We start from the raw sequence: 23,044 nt of genomic DNA, 5'->3' as shown, positions 1-23,044 counted from the left end.
GGATTCTGGATTTTTTTTCCTGTTTTTCTATTTAATTTTTGAGAGCGGTCGGGTTCATTTTTAATATTCTCATTTGTGAGAGCATTTGAGTTTATTTCAGATATTCTCATTTTAAAAATCATCTCTGGCTAATCTTTGAGTGGACTTTGGTGTTGCCTTGGCACAGGTTTGCACTCTCTGAGTGCTCATTATTATCATTATTAGTTTATTTATCAGAATTCTTCATCACACATTCTGTGGCCTCTTCAGCAATTTTCTGTCCTTCGTCTAATCTCTTCTCTCTAGTCTTGTCCCATCTATTCTATCTTGTCTTCCTATCTGCACATGCATTTATGTCTGTATCTATGTGTGTTAGTATGTGTATATGTGTCTTGTGTGCATGTATATGGGTTTGCATATTACACAGTTTGTACCTATGCCTCTTATTTCTTGGGACAAGGCACTGAAGCACAACCTGATCTCTCAAAGTAGGTTGAACTAGAAAAGAGGGAGAACCAAGAAGCAATGGGACAAGGTCCTGAAGGATGGCCTAATGACAAGAAACCTATCAGACAAGATGACAAAGGACTGTGGTATCTGGCACCTTGCTTTACTCAGTAAGACCTGTCATCCAGCACAGCAGATGTGCAAAGGCCATTCCTCCTCGTGAAGAGGATTGGCCTGCAAGAATCCTGCTCCAGTGCCATGTAAAAACGCTTGTGCTGGTGTCACATAAAAAAATACTCAGTACACTCGGTACATTGGTTGGCGTTTAGGAAGGACATCCAACCGTTGAAACCAAAGAAAATTGAACTAGCTTCGTGCAGCTTCCCAGCTCTGGTGAAACCCATGCCAACATGGAAAACGGACTTAATGAATGAATGATGATGATGATGATGATGATTAGAAAATTACTATTTTTAAATCTCCCAACGTGAGATATTCAGCAACAGTGCTTTGGAGTAAAGAATTGTTTGCCAACATAACATGGCAGTCCTGGTTTAGGACGAATGTTGCTGTAATTTAACCCCAGAAGACATCGTCTCCAACTGGCTATACGACACGATCTGTGTCCTTACGTATATATATATATGTATAAATGAGTAAATAAATAAATAAATAAATAAATAAATAAATGGAGTTGGACGAAGATGTTATTAAAATTCTTTTACTTTCGACATATGTTTCGAAGACAACATGGTTTTATTCCAAAGGAATAAACGGTGTAAGATATAAACAGGAAAGAAAGAGAGCCTATCTCAACAACAAGACATTATAACATTTACGATGGCTGCCTACATGATAAACAGAACGTTATTAAGTATTTAAAAAAACCGTTAGTAGATTTGATGTCAAATGCAGATAGAAGGAGGGGAAGGGTTAAAGGGATAGTAATTAGGGAACAAATAGAGAGGGAGGGATACGTTGATTAAAAGAATGTTCAAAGGCTTTATTGAATTTTCCATGTTAACGGAAAACAGGATAATTCATTCATCCATTTACATATATATATATATATATATATAATAGCCTGCTGGAGACAATGTCTCTTGGTGCTAAATTACAGCAACATTCGTCCTAAACCAGGCCTACTATGTTGGCAGACGATGATGATGATGATGAATATTTATATTTATTTCCCCTGTTGTCTTTAGACATCAGGTTACACAGTGTGGGGGACCGAGTGAGGGATTATTGCCCCATTTATGTTTTCGGTTAAGTCTATTTTCTATTATGTGAGCGTCTTCAATTATATTTCTATTTTTATTTGTTCATTTATTTCTCTGCTTATTTTATTCCATTGTTACTCAGATTCATTCAAGTATTTTATCAAACCAATTATTGCAACGTTTTAAAAATTTTATTTCAATAATCAGGTTTTGAAAAATAATAGCACTAAGTGGAATAACTTCTTCAAACATTTTTACGAGTGCTCTCCCTTGAACCATAATCGTTTTTGTAAAGAAATTTGTTTCGTAATATTCATCCACAGAGCAAAACAGGTCTTCCAGTGTTACTTTGACAACTATTTGTTCAGAAGTATAAACACTAGGAATCCTTGTATTAAACGCACGTGGCACTCGGAAGTTACAGCTGTGACGTCCCCCCCCCACAAATTATAATACTGAAATTATACATACATACATACATAGTTACGTCCGTATGTATATATCTTCGTACGTACATAGGACGGATGGATGGATGGACGTACGTAGGTATGTATGCACGTATGTATGTCTGTGTGTGTGTCTGTCTGTGTGTGTGTGCGTGTGTGCATGTATGTGTGTTCGTATTACTTGCTTCAGTCACTGGACTGCAGTCATACTGAAGCAAAGTCTTGCAGAACTTCAGTCGAACTATGTGATCTCACAGCTTACACACACATAAATATTTATATAAATTTATCGACTGCTATTTCCAGTAAACATTGGTGGTGCCTTGTACTACTACTACGACTCTCTCTGTCTCTGTCTCTCTCTCTCTCTCTCTCTCTCTCTCTCTCTATCTATTTATTTATCTATCTAGCCATATATATTTATATATATATATATATATATATATATATAAACATTATTGGTGAATTGAAGAAATGGAGCTGAACGCAGATTGAACAGAAATCGTTTTATTTCATTCTACACGTGTTTCGAAAGGCACAAATTACCAAAATCCGATTGAATAATGGGACCATATTGTGTCTTTCTCTTCAGGAAGAAAAAAGGAAATCCGCTGGAAAAACAAAAACAGAACAGAGGCTGAGCAAAAACAAATCGAACTATGCTCCTAAGAGCCCATGGCGAAACTGTTTATCAGTGTATGTTGAGAACCGGTGGCTGAAGAATTCAACGGGTCAGGCTTCGGTCAATCATGTGGATGAGGGTGTATAGATGTTCTTTGTGACCGAGCATAAAGTTCTGACTATTTAAGGAATATTGGATGTTTTATAAGGGGCGAGAAAAAATCTACTTAGAGACGTGTGTGTGTGTATACTGTTCTATATATGTGTGTGTTGGCGTAGGGGTAGAAAACATTTTTTGTGTACGTGTGTGCGTTTGATCGTTCGGCTGTCAGTGGCTACTGCCGTGATAACCGTTGGGTGGCAGAAAGAAAAAAATATATATATTATGTTTTATGTGTGTGTGTGTTCATCTAAGCCTGCCTTGTCAAGGAAACCCCCCGCTGTGAAAAAACCAAGCCCCGTTTGTCTTACAGGAGTAATTCCCCTTGCAGTGGTTAATCGTAGATATCTTAAAGGCTATTTCAGAATTTGTTACCAAGGGCTATGGGTGCCGGTATTATTTATAAACGCTATTTAAAAGCCAGATAAGTGTAACGCCGCCAATGGGGGCATCGAAAAGCCGACTGTAAGAGCCCGTTTACCATCCGGCCTCTGGCAAACAAAATATGGAAGAGTTCGGAGACACAAAGGTTGCACTGTTTTCTGCCCCTATCAAATGGGAGGGCCACCGACAAAATTGACCATTCCAGCCTATAGCTTAAGTTCGTATCCTTCAGTCGCCATATTAGCTTACTGAGTCCCGTGGTCTGGCGCTTGTTCACGTCCCGAAAAGTTGCGTAATGGTTGGAGACACGCAAAGACAATCTTGAGGATGATGCCCCTACATAAGTGAAGACATCTGAGTCCGTGTAAACCTTGCATTGGTAGACGGCGTTTTTGATCTTGGAGTTCGCCGACGTGAATCTTAATCTGCTAGGATTAGTTTCTGAAATTAGAACTGCGTTCCTGTCACTATATTCGTTCCGAGACCTGCAGCCGCTTACTACTCTATTTTCCACTACGTCACTATTAACTATAGGAATAACCCCTGATTCTCCACTATCTATCAGAGTGCTGTCATTGCTACTGCCCGTGGTGCTGCTATTGCGGGAAATGTTGCTGGGGATGCTATTGGGGCTCTCTACCCTACTCCCATTGTTACCGTCAACCACAACACCCCTATTTATAACTATACCCCTAGTGGTACTCCCTGGCTGGAGCTGAGATTATGTGTCACTGTACTGGCTCTCATATCATTATTACTACTATAATTATTCCTACTGAGCATTAAACCGGGAGCGGAAGAGGCTGTGCCTCCGGAAAAAGGTGATAGGGTCTTAGTAGGAAGCCTATTATTATGGGAGGCGATTATCTGGGCGAGGTTTTTAGTGTTGGAGATTAAGATTCACGTCGGCGAACTCCAAGATCAAAAACGCCGTCTACCAATGCAAGGTTTACACGGACTCAGATGTCTTCACTTATGTAGGGGCATCATCCTCAAGATTGTCTTTGCGTGTCTCCAACCATTACGCAACTTTTCGGGACGTGAACAAGCGCCAGACCACGGGACTCAGTAAGCTAATATGGCGACTGAAGGATACGAACTTAAGCTATAGGCTGGAATGGTCAATTTTGTCGGTGGCCCTCCCATTTGATAGGGGCAGAAGACAGTGCAACCTTTGTGTCTCCGAACTCTTCCATATTTTGTTTGCCAGAGGCCGGATGGTAAACGGGCTCTCAGTCGGCTTTTCGATGCCCCCATTGGCGGCGTTACACTTATCTGGCTTTTAAATAGCGTTTATAAATAATACCGGCACCCATAGCCCTTGGTAACAAATTCTGAAATAGCCTTTAAGATATCTACGATTAACCACTGCAAGGGGATTACTCCTGTAAGACAAACGGGGCTTGGTTTTTTCACAGCGGGGGGTTTCCTTGACAAGGCAGGCTTAGATGAACACACACACACATAAAACATAATATATATTTTTTTTTTTCTTTCTGCCACCCAACGGTTATCACGGCAGTAGCCACTGACAGCCGAACGATCAACGCACACACGTACACAAAAAATGTTTTCTACCCCTACGCCAACACACACATATATAGAACAGTATACACACACACACGTCTCTAAGTAGATTTTTTCTCGCCCCTTATAAAACATCCAATATTCCTTAATAGTCAGAACTTTATGCTCGGTCACAAAGAACATTTATACACCCTCACCCACATGATTGACCGAAGCCTGACCCGTTGAATTCTTCAGCCACCGGTTCTCAACATACACTGATAAACAGTTTCGCCATGGGCTCTTAGGAGCATAGTTCGATTTGTTTTTGCTCAGCCTCTGTTCTGTTTTTGTTTTTCCAGCGGATTTCCTTTTTTCTTCCTGAAGAGAAAGACACAATATGGTCCCATTATTCAATCGGATTTTGGTAATTTGTGCCTTTCGAAACACGTGTAGAATGAAATAAAACGATTTCTGTTCAATCTGCGTTCAGCTCCATTTCTTCAATTCACCAATAATGTTTTAATTTCAATTATCCGCACCAACGCACGGTTGCAACGCCAGATGTTTGTACCTCCAACCGTGCTGTTTACTGCTGTGATTTTTGCTACTAAGGTATCGGTTAAACTTTTGATTAATCTACTACAAAATTATTCATCTTTCTATTTCACATAATATTATATATATATATATATATATATATATATATATATATGTGTGTGTGTGTGTGTATGTGTGTGTGTATACATATATATATACATTATATATACATATATATACATATATATATATATATAATATATATATATATATATATATATCACATCACATATGATGTGCCATACTAATACACACACCAACTAATACATACTAATACGTACTAATACATACTAGTACATACTAATACTTACACCAACCCTATACATACACACGTCCAGACCCCGCATACGCACTTATACTCTCTCACACACACACACACATACCTATACATACCAATACGTACTAATACATACTAATACATACTAATACATACACCAACCCCATACATACGCATGTCCAGACCAATCTTACGCACTAATACTCTCTCATACACACACACACACACACACACACACACCCTTATACATACTAATACATACACCAACCCTATACATACACACATCCAGACCCCTCCCACGCACTTTTAGCTGGTCCCTCAACCCATTTATCAACCCTATTATCTCCCCTTATTTCGCTCTCGCATCTCATGTTTGATCTTTGACCTCTGGCCGAAATCAGATCGCCATGTTGATTCGTTAGCTACTGCACGCATTTTTTTTCTCTCCTTCTTTCTGTGTTTTTCTCTCTCTGTGTATCTTTCTGTTGAAGAGCGTAGGCTCGAAACGTTAAAGACTTGTTTTATTTATATTTCCTGAGCGCCATACTAATACAATTGTTCGTTTGTTTTCCACCTGCCTTCGTCTTTTGTTTATTTTCATAAAGCTTCCCGTTATATATATATATATACTAGTGGGACCTGTAGAAATTCTGCATTACGAAAAAGATTAAGGGAAGCTATTTAAGGAGGAAAGGATGATTTGTATTTTTATTTTCATTTTGTTAAGTTATTTCACTTCCGGTCACAATAATATATATTAAGGCTTTGAAATTTTCCTCTGCTAGGCACTTTATTTTTCTCTCTCAACAGACTTTTTAACCATTTAATTCCCCTCTTCACGTCTTTAACATTTCTCTCCTTCTATTCACCTCTCACTTCCACTAACCACGTGAGTGTCAGCATAATGCATCGGCTGGCTGTCTGCTCTCTCACTCTCACATTCGCTCTTCCTCTTTGTCACTCCACCGCCTCCTCTTCTCTAACAAAATAAAACGTAAAGTGTGAACGAATTGGTAGAAGAATAAAAATTATTTACACTATCAACATCTCCACCACCACCACCTCAACTACCACTTTCATCATCATCTCTATAATTTTCAGTAACAAAGCTAATTTTATTTCCTTGCTGTAAATGTATCTCTACTCTGACAATACAAATGCTATCTGCCACTCTCTCACTTTTCTCTCTCTCTCTCTCTCTCTCTCTGTCTGTCTCTCGCTCTCTTAATATAGCTGCCTTCGCTGCCCATCTCTCTCTATCTGCCTTTGTTTAACCTTACCGCCAGAACATCACACTCTGCTAAATATTGTATCCTAAACATATCTCTTTCTCTTTACCTTTCCCTCCCCGCCCTACAGCATGCTGTTAACGCTCCTCTCTCCCTCTTCTCTCTCATCGTCTTTTCCGCTTGCTCTTTGCTTCTCCCTTCAACTAAACACGTGACACATTTGACCTCATTATACATCTTTCTCTACTTCCCAGCTCACATTCCTCTCCTCTCTCATTTTTACTCCACATTTTACTCTCTTGCTAGCTAAAAGCATAACGGGTGAACGAACACGCGGATTTTAATATATATATCTTTTTGAAACCTTGTATTATTCCATTGGCATCGTTTACCGAACCGCTAAGTTACGCGGATTTAAACAAACCAACGCTATTTATCAAACTGTGGGGGGGGGGGAGGCTTAAAAACACGCGCGCGCTCAGTGAGATCTAATATATCTTTTTTGTCTCAAAGGGATATCTAGACTTAGTATCACAAACTAATGAAACATGCATTTGTTTAAGTTTTTCTGGGCTGCTACTGCGGCCAGCAATCAACAATATCATACAATCTTAAAGACAGCGAGCTGGCAGAAACGTTAGCACGCAGGGCGAAATGCTTAGCGGTATTTCGTCTGCCGTGATGTTCTGAGTTCAAATTCCGCCGAGGTCGACTTTGCCTTTCATCCTTTCGGGGTCGATAAATTAAGTACCAGTTACGCACTGGGGTCGGTGTAATCGACTTTATCCGTTTGTCTGTCCTTGTTTGTCCTCTCTGTGTTTGGCCCCTTGTGGGTAATAAAGAAATAGATATTTCGTCCGTCTTTATGTTCTAAATTCAAATTCCGCCGAGGTTGACTTTGCCTTTCATTCTTTCGGGATCGATAAATTAAGTACCAGTTGCGTATTAGGGTCAACCTAATCGACTGGCCCCTTCCTCCAAAATTTCGGGCCTTGTGCTTACAGTAGTAAAGAATATCATTGAATCTTAGTCAAATAGATTGGATCAAGTACTTGTAGGTGCGACAGTGATCGTTGATACAAAACTACATTCCCTTGACGGTTGTTCTACACCCATGATGGCGTACCTTTTTAGCACGACTTATAAAGTCTTGCACCTTAAATTTAAGTTAATGCATGTAGATAAGTCATTTTATTTTTATAACATCAAAAAGGCAGGAAGAACTTTTTCAAAGCCAACCACATGTCAGCTAAAAATCCACGATGACATGATTATTGTTCTAAACCAAATCTGTTTCTTTATTGCCCACAAGGGGCTAAACATAGAGGGGACAAACAAGGACAGACAAACGGATTAAGTCGATTACATCGACCCCAGTGCGTAACTGGTACTTAATTTATCGACCCCGAAAGGATGAAAGGCAAAGTCGACCTCGGCGGAATTTGAACTCAGAACGCAACGACAGACGCAATACCGCTAAGCATTTCGCCCGGTGTGCTAACGTTTCTGCCAGCTCGCCGCCTTATTGTTCTAAACCAAATCGTGACATTGTTCAACTTGAGATCTTTCATGATTCAACAAACTGACCACATACGTAATCAAATGACCAGATAGAAATAGAAACCAAATCTTCCTCAAATATCGCTGTATTCTCTTAAATGAGGACAAGTTTGAAGATATAGTTCTAAATGCTCCAAAAACAAAAAGTAATAAATAAAAAGGCAGGACGGTCGTGGCTGAAACGCCGTTGATGACAGTACCGCTCAATTGAGGTTGACTCAGGGTTAAACAACCACAGCAGCAACAATAATATCGGCGATCCTTCAGAGATAATATTACGAAAGTGAAAATGAAAATGGTTCTCTTTCATCTATTTGTTCGCCAATTTCCGTAAAAGATTTTATTTCTGTAATTTTTTCCCAGCCTACAAACAGACCTATACGTACATTATACAAGACCCCTAGGACAAAAGCCCCGTAGTTAAAGTGTGAAAGAGGACAAAAGCTCCACAGTTATATTTTTCGGTTTCTTTTTTATTTATTTATTTATTTTTTTTACCTTTTACTTGTTTCAGTCAGTAGACTGTGGCCATGCTGGGGCACCGCCTTGAAGAATTTTTTGTTGAACGTATCGACAACAGAATTTCTTAAATATTTTTACTTGTTGCTGCAGTTAATAGACTGCGGCCATGCTGGGGCACCGCTTTGAAGAATTTTTAGTCGCAGAAAAATCAGCATTTTAAAATTAAAATTTAAAATCTTGTTTTCTTCTCTCAGCACTTTCAGATTAATGAGAATGAGCTTTTGGACTTTTTATAACTGCAATTTCCGTTTTTGTTTACGTGAAATTATTTAAAAAAATCTTTTTTAATGAATTGGCTGTTATTTCTAGCATGTGGAGAGACCTTCTAGACTTAACTTCATGTGCTGGTTAAAAATCATCTAAAAAAAAAGATTCTGGAGTCGATACTTTTGACTAAAAATTCCTCAAAGTGGTGCCCCAGCATGGCCATAGTATTATGACTAAAAGAAAATAAAAACGAAAAAATAACCGGAAAATATAACCTTGGGGCTTTTGTCCACTTTCACAGTTTAACTATGGGGCTTTTGTCCTGGGGGGCTGTTGTCCGGATCCCATTAAACATATATACATGTAAACATAAACATACATATACAATTATACATACACACACAAAAAATAAAAAATAAAAAACATAAACAAGCGATTCGTGAAAACATAAAAAAATGTGTGTGTATTAATATGAGTATTTGTGTGTGTGTGTGTGTGTGTGTGTGTGTGTGTGTGTGTGTGTGTGTGTGTGTGTGTGTGTGTGTGTGTGTGTGTGTGTGTGTGTGTGTGTGTTTTCCTGTTCAGCTCGAAAACAAAATTAAGAAATATTTTTTTTACAGAAATAACCGAACCAATGATTTTCCGTTCCCGTTTCGTGACACCAGCTCCAAAGGATTACCATAATAACTGACAAGGAATTTACCTGCTAGAGGTAGCGACTTAATTTCTTTCAATTCACACTTAACATTCAAAATAAAACGAAGGACAAATTGGATAATGAATTCTAGAGTACATAATACAATGTGCAACACTAAAAAAAGTACAAGAGATCTGTGGCCATATTCATATGCAAAATGACATGGGAAATCCATTTCTGGCCTTCTTTTTGTTGAATTAGGCTTGGTTTCTTCAGAATTGTCACTGTATACCCTTTTTGTCATTATTATTATTATATAAAATTCTCTACCGCATTGTAAAATGGGTTTCAACCCAGGGCTAGAGACCAAACTTAGTAACACATACAATGTGATCCAAAGCTTGTGTTTAATGTTATTTTTTATCATTCAGATCTTATTTGTTTTCAACAATGAGTGCAAAACAGTGCAAAAGTGATCCAAACAGATTCTGTTATATCTGTGGGAAAGTGACTTTTGCTAAAGAAAAGCACAGTATTACACACCATATCAAGAAAATATACAAGGCGTATTGCGATTATTACTTAGGAGACCATGATAAGTCATGGGCTCCTCATGTGTGTTGCCTTACATGTATGAAGACATTGAGTGCTTTGGTATGCCAATGATTTGGCGTGAGCAGAAAGATCACTCTAATGATTGCTATTTCTGTCACCATGATTTTACAGGCTGTACTACAGCAAAGAAAAAGAAACACATTGTTTACCCAAATTTGCAATCAGCAATGCGCCCTGTAGAGCACTGAGAAAATTTACCTGTGCCTAAATCTCCAGATCAAGAAACGCAGAGTTCCAGCAGTGCTGACGAACATTCCAGTGGTGAATGTATGGCGCCCAATGATCCAGGAAGCGAGAATAAACCAATACCATTTTCTCAAGAGGCTCTAAATGACTTGTGCAGGGATCTCTATTTAACCAAAGAGAAAAGTGAGTTTCTGGCATCAAGGCTTCAAGAACGTGAGAAAGGAGTAAAGATAACACTGTACAGAAAACGTACAGAGGATCTGCTTGCATTATTCACCATGAAGGATGACTTATGCTTTTGCAATGACATCATTGAACTTTTTGAGCAACTGGAAATACCATACGATAAAACCAACCGGCGACTTTCCATAGATGCGTCCAAGGACAACATCAAAGTTCATCTGCTACACAATGGTAGCACGCTGCCTTATAGCACAACCATGAAAGAATCATATGAAAATCTAAAAGCAATTCTAACAAGCAACAGTATGATGACCATACCAGGTATATTTGTGCAGATTTTAAGGTTGTGACCATGGTGACTGGCCTTCAGCTTGGCTATACTAAATTATGCTGCTTATGGAATTCCAGAGCAAGAGCTGAACATTATGTATGCAAGGATTGGCCGATCTGAGAGGAAATTGAGCAAGGAAAACACATCACTTGTGAAAAGTGATAGAATTTTTTTACCACCCTTGCATATTAAACTTGGTTTGTTTAAGCAATTTGTGAAAGCCTTGGACAAGGAATCCTTTGCATTTGCATTTCTTGCAGAAAAATCCCCTTCCCTGAGTGAAGCTAAAATTAAAGAAGGTTTCTTCATAGGTCCCCAAATTCGAAAAATTGTACTTGATGAAACCTTCATCACACATCTCAAGAGAAAAGAGAAGCTGGCCTTTAAGTCATTCAAGAAAGTTTGTGATAACTTCCTGGGCAACCATCATTCAGAAGACTATGTGCTAGTTGTGAATCATCTGCTGAGTCATTATCATGATATGGGATGTAACATGTCTCTAAAAGTTCATGTGCTTCACTCTCATTTGGGTATTTGGCGGAAAATCTTGGTGATATGAGTGATGAACATGGTGAAAGATTCCATCAGGATATTTCAGTGATGGAGCGACGATTCAAAGGAAAATGGAACCCTGGCATGTTGGCTGACAACTTCTGGGGTATAAAAAAACAAAAGATCACACTCCGCACATGAGGTTTAGAAGGACAAATGTTGTTTTGTTATATCAACTAAATTTTTTGTTTTATTTTTTGTAACTTTCAGTATTTGCAATGTTGTGTTCAGTACGCAATATTATGCAGTATATTATAAAAAAATATGGTCCATAGTACAGGAAAACGGTGCCTAATCTGGAGAAATAAAGGTCAGAATCAGAATCAGGACAATTTTTTGACCCAGAAACAAGTCTTACTTAAATTGTACTTTTTTTTAACCTGAAATTTGTTGCACAGTGATACCTAGAAAAGTTGGGTTGGTTATGGTTAGCATGACTTTGATCGTAAGACTACTCGTTCATGCCAGCGTAGGTCTGAACAAAAACAGCAACCTTAATATCGAACAAGTATAAAGCGGTGAGCTGGCCGGACGAAATGCTTAGCGATATTTCGTCTGCCGCCACGTTCCAAGTTCAAATTCCGCCGAGGTCGACTTTGCCTTTCATCCTTTCGGGATCGATAAATTAAGTACCAGTTACGCACTGATGTCGATGTAATCGACTTGATATCTATGTCTGTCCTTGTTTGTCCTCTCTGTGTTTAGCCCCTTCTGGGTAATAAAGAAATAGGTATTTCGTCCGTCTTTACGTTCTGAGTTCAAATTCCGCCGAGGTCGACTTTGCCTTTCCTCCTTTCGGAGTCGATAAATTAAATACCAGTTGCGTACTGGAGTCGATCTAATCGACTGGTCCCCACTCCCCCAAAATTTCGGGCATTGTGCCTAGAGTAGAAAAGAATCGTTAGCACGATAGGTAACTTGATGCGACCCTCAGGCATTAGTCCGCTGGAGTCGTATTGCCACGTGGTGCGTCTTTGTTTTGTAATGCTTCTCTCCTGCTAGTCGATTCTTGCGATGGTTGAAACGAAGGGAATGCGTGCCTCCGTGAAATTCTTACATTTCAAACAGCTTACAAGGATTCTGTGCCAGGAGCAAAACACAAGTTTACGAGTAGTTTTCACGCTTTAGGAATTGTCACTTGTTAGTTGAAGACCAACCTTGTCCAGGGCGTCCGTCGACTTCCCGAACGAATGAAAACATCAGGAACAATTGAGGAACCTTTTATTGTGACTAGCGTGTTCTGGAGATCTTCCCAACGAATTTTGAACGAGGAATTGCAAATGAAAAGTAGTGTTGCAGCAAAATTTGTGCCTTACTTGCTCATGGAAGATCAAAAGATCATGAAAAAACCGTTGGAAGATGATCCGAACCTTTTTTTCGAAAATCATCACTGGTAACGAAAGCTGGTACTACGGCTACGAACCGAAAACGAAGCAGCAATCAAGTCAATTTCACCACCCAAAAAGTGTGTCAAGTGAAGTCCAATGTGAAGACGATGCTGATTTGCTTCACAGATGTGAAAGGAATTGTCCACACAATATTTGCTCCAGCTGGCCAAACTGTTAACCAGACATTTTGCTTGGAAACTCTGAAGCGTTGGCGTAAACGCCTCAACCAGTGACAAAGTGGAGAGTGACGAATTCATTACGAAAATGCTCCTTCGCACACCGCCTTGAATGTGAGACAGTTTTTGGAACAAAAGTGGCATGACCCTGTTTACCCGTCCATCCAAGTGGCATGATCCTGTTTACCCTATTCACCCGATCTTGCTCCCTGCAACATTTTTTTGTTCCCAAAATGAAAAACGTCCTTAAAAGAAAACGTTTTGCAGATGTGGACGAGGTGAAGAAAAGAACGACGGAGGCGTTAGAAGGCATCTCTTAGCAAGAATTCCAAGTTTGTATTCTACACTCTGGAGTTCATACGATTATGTAAAAACAAAACTCCACGATTTAAGTCCTGTTTGGCTGTTACTTTTAGAACTCTCTCGACCAGGGTACAAGTTGCAGATGGGCGCAAGCACAGAACACATTTTATTTGCGCGTATAGTATAGGAGGGGGTATCCAAATGAAACCGGAATTTTGCAATATCATTTTATTCACATGGTTAATCTTCTTCGATTAACGCCACCATTTTAGAAAATATACACACATTAGATAATCTGATCTAGTTCCTGTGAATAAACAACAACAACAAAAGACAGGATGACTATTACAGGAATGCTTTTGAACATAAGGTCGCACTTTTAAGGGCCTAAACCTTGAACTAAACTAAACAACAGCAACAACAGTAGCAGTAACAGCAGCAAAACTTTTACTTCCTTTGTCAAGAGAAAGTGAGAAAGGTGACAAAGAAAGAAAATAGCACAACAAAACAACAACAAAAAGTAATAATAAAGGTGAAAGCAACAACAACAATGTAATAATGATGATGATGATGATGATGACGATGATGATGATAATAATAATAATAATAGAGTCTTTTTAGAAACGATAACCAATGAAATTTTAGATGAGTAAAGTTAGCCAAGTATAAAGGGGAAGAGTATCTCTATGGTTGGCTAAACTGGCAGATTTGAAAGGAGTGATGACAAAAGGAATGTGTGCGTGAAAGGACAACAGTGTTACCTACAAAACGTGCACCTATTCACCCTAACAACAGGTGTGAGGGGGGCATGTGTTCTGGGGGGTCCGTATGTGTGCATGTGTGTGCGTGCGGGTATTTGCGTCTTTGTGCTTGAGTGTGTATTTGAGCACTAGGTAGTGTGTGTGTGTGTGTGTGTGTGTGTGTGTGTGTTGTGTGTGCGCGCGCGTGTATATGGGTGTGGGTGTGATTGTGTGTGTGCGTGTGTCAAAAGTCGAGAAAAATTCAAAACTTGATGTATTTTAGTACAGTGAACCTCTCCAATATCTCAAGAGCATGCAGTGTAGGTGTGCGTATTTGTGTGTGTGTGTGTGTGTGTGTGTGTGTGTGTGTGTGTGTGTGTGTGTGTGTGTGAGTGTGTGTGTGTGTGAGTGTGTGTGTGTGTGTGTATAAGGCGAGCCGAGAGCCATTTCCAAAGTAGGGATACACCTATTTCCTTTCCACGCCGGCATCTCGACTCAGTCGCATGCACACACACACAGCTACACACACACTCACACACACACATACACACACACAAACCAATACACACTCGCGCGCACACATAGATACACATGCACACAAATGAAAGGCAATGAATGTGTGTGTATGTGTATGTGTGTACGTGCGTGTGTGTGTGTGTGTGTATGTGCTCACTGACAAAACTTCGTGCTGCATCACTTTTATGAAGTTTTGTCAGTGAACAGGTCAACTTAAATACAGCGGGTACTGCTTAAATACAGATGTTACGTACAAAACACTTTAAATGTACGCTGTGTGGACGTGTAATGACACCCTAAAGCAATAACCTTCTCACGCTCTCCAATATTTTAATTTCTAAACAGAAACGATCAGGAGTAGGAAGCGGGGTTGCGAAAAACTCATAATTTCTCAAATTTCATTTTTCATAATATAGAAATATATTTATGGGGGAAAATATTGAAAATCATCAATACATGCGAGAGGGATAAAGAAACGAGAAGTGTTGTGTTTGGATGTGCTAGAAACAACAGCCAAAGCGCCCTTAAATCACTCACTTTTCCCTCTGAAAATATTAACAAATTTTTTTTTTAATTTACCGAAAATGCTCTTCCTGTGGTTTTGAAGTGCAAAAAAAAATTGGCCAAAATAGGTCCAGAGTGGGATGATGTAGGAGGGGGTGTAAAAAAAGAGTTTACAAAATTTTTTCATACAAAGATGTCCCCTTCCCAACCCTATCATTTCGAAGGCTGTGACTTAAAAAAGAATGGGAAAAATCCCCGAAAAAATTTTCCCCACAGATTTCTTTATAATCGTTTGAAAGGGATTTGTATAAATTTTCATTAAAAGATACTCATCTTCCTGAAAATTATGAGGAAAAAATGTCAGATCGTGTAAATTTTCCTCTCTCCACCCCTCGGAAAAATTCTTTTTCATAAATTCCTATCACATCTAAACAGTATGTGTAGAAAATTTTGTTAAAATGTATCCATTTTTCTGGATGTTATGAGGCAACAAAATCGGGGGCGTATACATCTGTAGCAATGCCCTTTTATTTATATGATTTTTTCATTTCATGTTTATTTCATCATTGCTTTGCAATGTTCTCTCCACTCCGCTCTCTCAAACATACACACTGCAAAGCTCACAGTTGGGCTGCTGAATTGAAATCTGTATGTTGCTTTGAGGGGAAGGTAAAACTTGACAAACTGCCTCTCCCTCTGTTGTTTGACTACCATGATGTTTGCTTAACAAAGAGATTATGACTGTGATAAATAATGAAAGCAATATTTATTAAACAAGTGAGCACTATTATACAAAAAAATGATTAGACGTAAAATACAAAAATTATTAGAACTGGGAATCAAATTTGAAAATATTATCAAGGGGCTAGCAGAAAACCGCCCGGCAGGTTAAAGAGACACTCGGAACAGAGTGTCTCATCCACCTCACCACTTTCAAAAAGCTACAAACACCCAATGTTTCACTTGTAGCTTTTTGTGAAGTGAGCAACTTTCTTCAGAAATAATGTCATTTACCCGTTGTTTCTAGCATATCGGGTTTTCTGGTGGTGTTCTAATATTTTTTACGTCTGCTACAATTCTGTACATGCGTGAAACATCAGACGAAAGTGAAACATAGGGAGTTTTCAACTTTTTGAAAGCAGGTAGATGATAGGTGGGGTAGATTGGGGAAAGGGCATTGAGTGTTTCTTTAAGAAAAATTAAATCTTAAAAAAAAATATATTTTCTAGAATCGTAATCTTTGTATTTTTCTACATGAATAAAAAAAAATTCGTGAAAAAGTTACAAATTAAGGAATTACGGTGGGGACGGGGGAAACTAAAATTTTGAAAACATGATTTCTGGGCAAAATCGTATTAATCCCTTTTTATACGACGAAACAATACATAGTTTGTGATCCTTCTTAAGAACAGAAAGCACTTTCATGCAAACTGTACCCTCCAACCACCTTCACTTTTAAACAAACAATAACTTCCGTTACGTCAGTAATCCAGTTCATTATATATCAGCTGTGCTGATTCTGCCCATAAAAAAAGGAACAAATAATACAATATGGCTATAATGACACCCGGGTAATGCCGGGATGCATTGCTAGCGAGCTTTCTGTTCTCCAATTCTGTTAACTGTTCACCAATACACCAAGCTGTTCCTGAAAAAAAGGAGACTTAAAATTCGTCAAATCTGGCCGGAACACTCTGTATTTATATCAGAAGTGTCGGACACCATGATAGTTACGTCGTCTGCGTAAAGACACGACTGCACTGATTTGTGATTCATTTCGAGTGAGATACTACTCATAGTGTCCATCTTAGCAGTGGCTCCTGATCAAAAATATACAAGAGAAGAGAGCGGTGGCATCTTAAACGGACCGAGCGTCCGATGCTCAAGGGGTGGTCGTTTAATGCGACTACTGTAGAGAATCCGCTGTATATCGTAGTCATCTAGCCTCTGAAGACGCGACTAAAACGAACTGCTCTTAATGAGGCTACCATCAAGTGATCTAATTAACCAGTACCCCAATAAAGCACACATTTTTCCGGAGCAGTTCAATCACGTATAGCATGATGTGGAGGCCGTCGCGAATGGACCTGTTAGTTATGAGTTAGAAGTAGTCTACAACGTGCCATTTATTCAGATCCTTCCTCAGCAGCATCACCGCACTCTGGTTCATTTAATTAAGAATTTTCCTTGTTTGCTGAAATAGAGGCACTTTACCTGAAATAGATCCCATGGGGATCTAGAATTTCTAATCACTACTCAACATTTAGGGATAGGAATAAACGTAACAGTACAGGGCTAAGTAAATTAATGTGGGATCTAAAAGACCACAATTTAATTTAGATTGGTTGATTCTCTGAATCTCGATACCTTATGACAAATACAAGGAATTCTGTCTTCTCTGTAATTCTGAACTATTTTTTATTCGTTTTTCTAAAAATCCCCTAGTAAACACGGTTATATAACGTGCATACCGATGTAAACATTGGCAGAAACACACCTTTAGTTCATATAAGTGATATCTATCATTATATACAATTTAGATTAATTCTCTTCTTACATTTCACATTCACTAGATATATATTTTTCCAAGTCTATATGGTTTTATTTAATATACATATAGTTATATACTTCTCATTTATTTGGGTTTTTCCCCCCTCCTCTTTCTATAGGCTACCTCTGACGTCATATCCTCTAACATTTTTTCGAAACAAACTTAATAGCGTTCAGTTAATCACTATACATATCCATCATTTTCTGTTAAAAAGTCTTATTGAAGAATTTCATTTCTTCACTTCCCTAAAGAGAAGATTACATTCTTTTACACCATTTTATTCCTTTGGAATAATACCAGGGATATCTTCGAAACATGTGTCGGAAGTAAAAGAATTTGAATAAAAACCTGCGTTTAACTCCATTTATATATATATATATATATATATATATAGAGAGAGAGAGAGAGAGAAAGAGAAAGAGAGAGAGAGAGAGAGAAAGAGAAAGAGAGAGAGAGAGACATATATAGGTATGTATGTACGTACATACATACATACGTACGTATGTATGTATGTATAGTTACCCTCTTAAAAAAGGAGTGGGAGGTATATAATGCCTCTGTGAAATATAATACTTAGAAAAAGAATGGATGTTCATAGGTGGAATGTCTGTCTTTATACGTCTGCTCACTTTGACAACAACAACAACAATAAAGGCAGGGACAAATATTAACAGTTTGCATACTTACAGCATCTGTTGGTTTTGTCTTTGCCCAAGTCAGAATTGATGAAATGAGAATAAATATCTTTGGCTTTACAATCTTATCCAGGTCTGCATGGAGTTCTTTAAAAAGCAAAACATACAAATAAAAATACAAATATCATACAAGAAAGAAAAAGATCAAGCAAAGAGTGTATTATTCCGTTATTTATTTCAGTCACTTGATTGTGGCTTAAAGCACTGCCTTAAAGGGTTTCTAGTCGCAGAAATTGACCCCAGAACTTATTCTTTGTAAGCCTAGTACTAATTCTATCGGGCTGTCAAGTGATGTTTGGAGGATAAACACAACCCAAACACACACGTATACACACACACACAGGTGCAAGCATGTGGTAAGAAGTTTGCTTTCCAACCACACGTGAATATATATATATATATATATATTTTACTCTCTCTTTTTACTCTTTTATATATATATATCATCATTTAACGTCCGTTTTCCATGCTGGCATGGGTTGGGCGATTTTGACTGAAGTCAGAGAGCCAGATGGCTGCACCAGGCACCAGTCTTGACCTGGCAGAGTTTCTACAGCTGGATGCCCTTCCTAACGCCAACCACTCCGAGAGTGTAGTGGGTGCTTTTTACGTGCCACCTGCACGGGGTCCAGTCAGGCGGTACTGGCAATGACCTCACTTGAATCTTTTTACACGTGCCACCGACACTTTTACGTGCCACGGGTACGGAAGCAAGTTAGCTGCTCTGGCAACGATCACAACGATCACGCTCGGATGGTGTTCTTGGCACCCTACTAGCACAGGCATAAGTGCCAGTAAGGCGACGCTGGTATCGATCATACTCGAATAGCCTCTCTGTCAACGATCACACTCGTATGGTGCTCTTTGCACCCCGCTAGCATGGATGCCAGTCATCGAAATGATTTTGATTTCACTTGCCTCAACAGGTCTTCGCAAGCAAAGTTTAGTGACCAAAGAAGGAAAAGCTACGCATAAGCGAGCTGGTTATGCTCCTGACATAGGCCACGGGCTATGGTTTCATCTGGCCTGCCGGGTCTTCTCGAGCACAGCATATTTCCAAAGGTCTCGGTCGCTAGTCATTTCCTTGGTGAGGCCTAATGTTCGAAGGTCGTGCTTCACCACTTCATCCCAGGTCTTCCTGGGTCTACCTCTTCCACAGGTTCCCTCAACGGCTAGGGTGTGGCACTTTTTTACACAGCTGTCCCCATCCATTCTCACCACATGACCATACCAGCGCAGTCGTCTCTCTTGCACACCACATCTAATGCTTCTTAGATCCAACTTTTCTCTCAAGGTACTTACACTGTTGAGTATGCACACTGACATTACACATCCATCGGATCATACTGGCTTCATTCCTTGCGAGCTTACGCATGTCCTCAGCAGTCACAGCCCATGTTTCACTGTCGTGTAGCATGGCTGTTCGTACACATGCATCATACAGTCTACCTTTTACTCTGAGCGAGAGGCCCTTTGTCACCAGCAGAGGTAAGAGCTCTCTGAACTTTGCCCAAGCTATTTTTATTCTAGCAGCTACACCCTCCTCCACTACTGATTTGGCTACCTAGATAACGGAAGCTATCAACTGGTTCTATTTTTTCTCCCTGGAATGTGGTGGAAGTTGGTCTCTGCGTATTTTCAGTGTTTATTGCTCCCGAGCATCTGCTACATATAATAACTATCTTCCCAGTTCGCCTTCCTTTGATATTACTGCACCTCTTATGTATCTATAGCTTACACTGGGTACATCTTATAGAGTTTCTACCTACACTTCTACTACAGGTCGAGCAGGGCCATCTACCTGAAGGGATTTGTGGTTTGCCTGCCTTCCTACTTATTAGGACTTTGATTTTATCTAGGTTGATTCTAAGGCCCTTCAATTCTAATCCTTGTTTCCATGTTTGAAACTTCTCTAGTTCTGATAGCGACTCAGCGATTAGAGCAAGGTCATCAGTATAGAGAAGCTCCCAGGGGCATCCTGTCTTGAATTCCTCCGTTATTGCCTGGATGACTATAGGAGGGGGCTGAGGACTGGACCCTGGTGGACCCCAACCTCTACTTTGAATTCTTCAGTGTACTCGTTGCCAACCCTTACCTTACTTTTAGCGTCCCTGTACATGGCTTGCACAGCTCTCACTAACCATTCATCTATCTCTAGTTTCCTCATTGACCACCAGATAAGGAATCGGGGGACCCTGTCAAAGGCTTTCTCCATGTCAGCAGGGGCTTATCTTTGGCTTGGTATTTCTCCTGCAGCTGTCTTACCAGAAATATGTCATCGGTGGTGCTTTTCCCTGGCACGAAACCAAACTGCATCTCATCCAAGTTGACTCTCTCCCTAATAAGTTGGGCTATGACCCTCTCCGCAACCTGATCCAACAGCTTGATGCCTCTGTAATTATTTGTATCTAGGGCGTCACCTTTACCTTTGTAGCAGTTAACTATTATGCTGCAACACCAGTCATTGCGTATGACTCCTTCGTGTATCACTTGAATAACTATACGGGTGACTAGGCTATAGCCGACACTGCCAGATATTTTGAGCATCTCTGCAGTAATTCCTGATGGGCCTGGGGCTTTCCCTTTCTTCATGCCTTAACTACCAAGGAACTGTCAACACGGATAGCTGGTCCCTCTGTAGGGTCGACATTCGGCAGACTCTCTTTATCACATGTATTTTCTTTATTCAGCAACCTTTCATAGTGGCATCTCCAAACCTCTCTCTTTGCATCCTCATTTAGCGCAAGTGAACCATCATCCATGCGAACACATTTCTCTCCTACCACATCACGATTCTCTCTCACACACTGTCTTGCAACACAAAATACCTCAAGTCTTTCGTCCTCACGGCGCAGAACATTGGCAAATTTTTTTCTTATCTGCTTCCCCTCTGGCTAAATAGACCTGTCTCTTAGCTTCCCTTCTGGCAGTCTGATACACTTCCCTGCTACCACCGTTCTTCCAGTCCTTCCAAGCCTGTTTCTTTTGTCTAATAGCCCTGTCAACAATATTGTTCCACCACCACGTTATTTTAGGTCTTGAGGGGACTTTGCACCAACCACAGATTTGGTCAGTGACTCTCAGCAGGTTGTCCCTTAGAAACCTCCAGTTGTCTTCTACCCCATGTGAAGCTGTATCCCCTTCTATTTCGTCAAGGGCTTCAAGTAATATGTCTCTAAATGTCTCTCTCTCTCTCTCTCTCTCTCTCTCTCTCTCTTTATATATATATATATATGTATGTATGTATGTATGTATATAAACATATAAATAATGATAGCATATACATATGCATATATATATATATATATATATATATATATATATATATATATATATTAAGGTATGTAGAAAAATACAACATGGACAAGAACGTATAACTCTTAGAAGACGATACAATAAACATGGACAGGACATTCGAACCCCTCAGTCTTCAGTCAAGAACCGGATCATCGTAGTAATTTCGGCTGATTAATCTTGAGATTACTAGATCACGGCCAGCCCTCCAAGAAAAACTAAGCAACGAGCATTAGAAAAACTAAGCTGGAAGCGTAGATTTCCTGGAAGAAGGATCGAATGCATACGAACACCAGGACAGCAAAAGGGACAGATATATAAAAAAAAAAAAAAAAAACAATAATGGAATACAGAAACATGAAATACAGAAGCATTAACGGTGAAATATATATATATATATATATTGTTATACTTCGGAATGGTCATTTTGCCAGTTTAGCCAATAAAAACACGCGCACTATATATTTGGTGTTACTTTGCTTCAGTGTTATTTATTTTTTACATTAATCTTAATCTTATTTCAGCCAGAGTTCTTTCGTCACACTCCTGTGACCGCATCAGTGGTCCTTTGTTTCTTCTCACTTATTTGTGTCTCTCCTTACTAACCGTCAGCCATTTTGTATTTCTATTGTATGTCTTCATTTGCGCATGCTTATATCTCTATGTGCGTTTATGTTATTTAGTGTGTATGTGGGGGATGCCTGTAATATTTGTATCTTCTGTTTATATATGTTCATGCAATTTGTAATTTTATATGTTCATGTAATTTGTATTTTGTATTTTGTTTTTGTTTTTGTTTTTGTTGTTTTTGTTTATTCTTATTTTGTTCACGTGTTTACATCCACCCATTATTATCATTACATATGCTTGTATGTATGTATGTATGTATGTATGTATGTATGTATGTATGTATAACAACAATACTAGTAATAATAATAATAAATTGAATCGAAAAAAAAAAAATATATATATATATATATATACACATACATATATACATATACACATACACATATATACATATAGTATAAGATGTATAGAGGGACGATGCAGTAACAAGACAACGACATACGTAGGGGAAACTGCAAGAAGCATAGGAGAGCGGGTAAATGAGCATTGGAGACAACTCAAGGAAGGTAAAAGCTCATCGATTCTGTACCAACACGCCAAACAAGAACACGGGGGATCAATCAATAACATAGAAATTAAAAT

General features: G+C 39.1%; 1 protein-coding gene across 1 annotated transcript in view; it reads right to left on the bottom strand.

Moving 5' to 3' along the window:
- LOC115222610 (adenylate kinase 7-like) overlaps nucleotides 1-23,044 on the bottom strand; it is an 80,076-nt gene that overhangs the window by 43,098 nt on the left and 13,934 nt on the right. The window contains exon 4 of the mRNA XM_029792912.2: nucleotides 18,531-18,625. Within this exon, the coding sequence (XP_029648772.1) occupies nucleotides 18,531-18,625 (95 nt within the window). The remainder of the gene's footprint in view (nucleotides 1-18,530; nucleotides 18,626-23,044) is intronic.

The sequence above is a fragment of the Octopus sinensis genome, linkage group LG20, assembly GCF_006345805.1.
Source record: "Octopus sinensis linkage group LG20, ASM634580v1, whole genome shotgun sequence".
Taxonomy (NCBI): domain Eukaryota; kingdom Metazoa; phylum Mollusca; class Cephalopoda; order Octopoda; family Octopodidae; genus Octopus; species Octopus sinensis.
The sequence above is the reverse complement of the archived record's forward strand: the minus strand, read 5'-3'. Positions and strand labels throughout refer to the sequence as shown.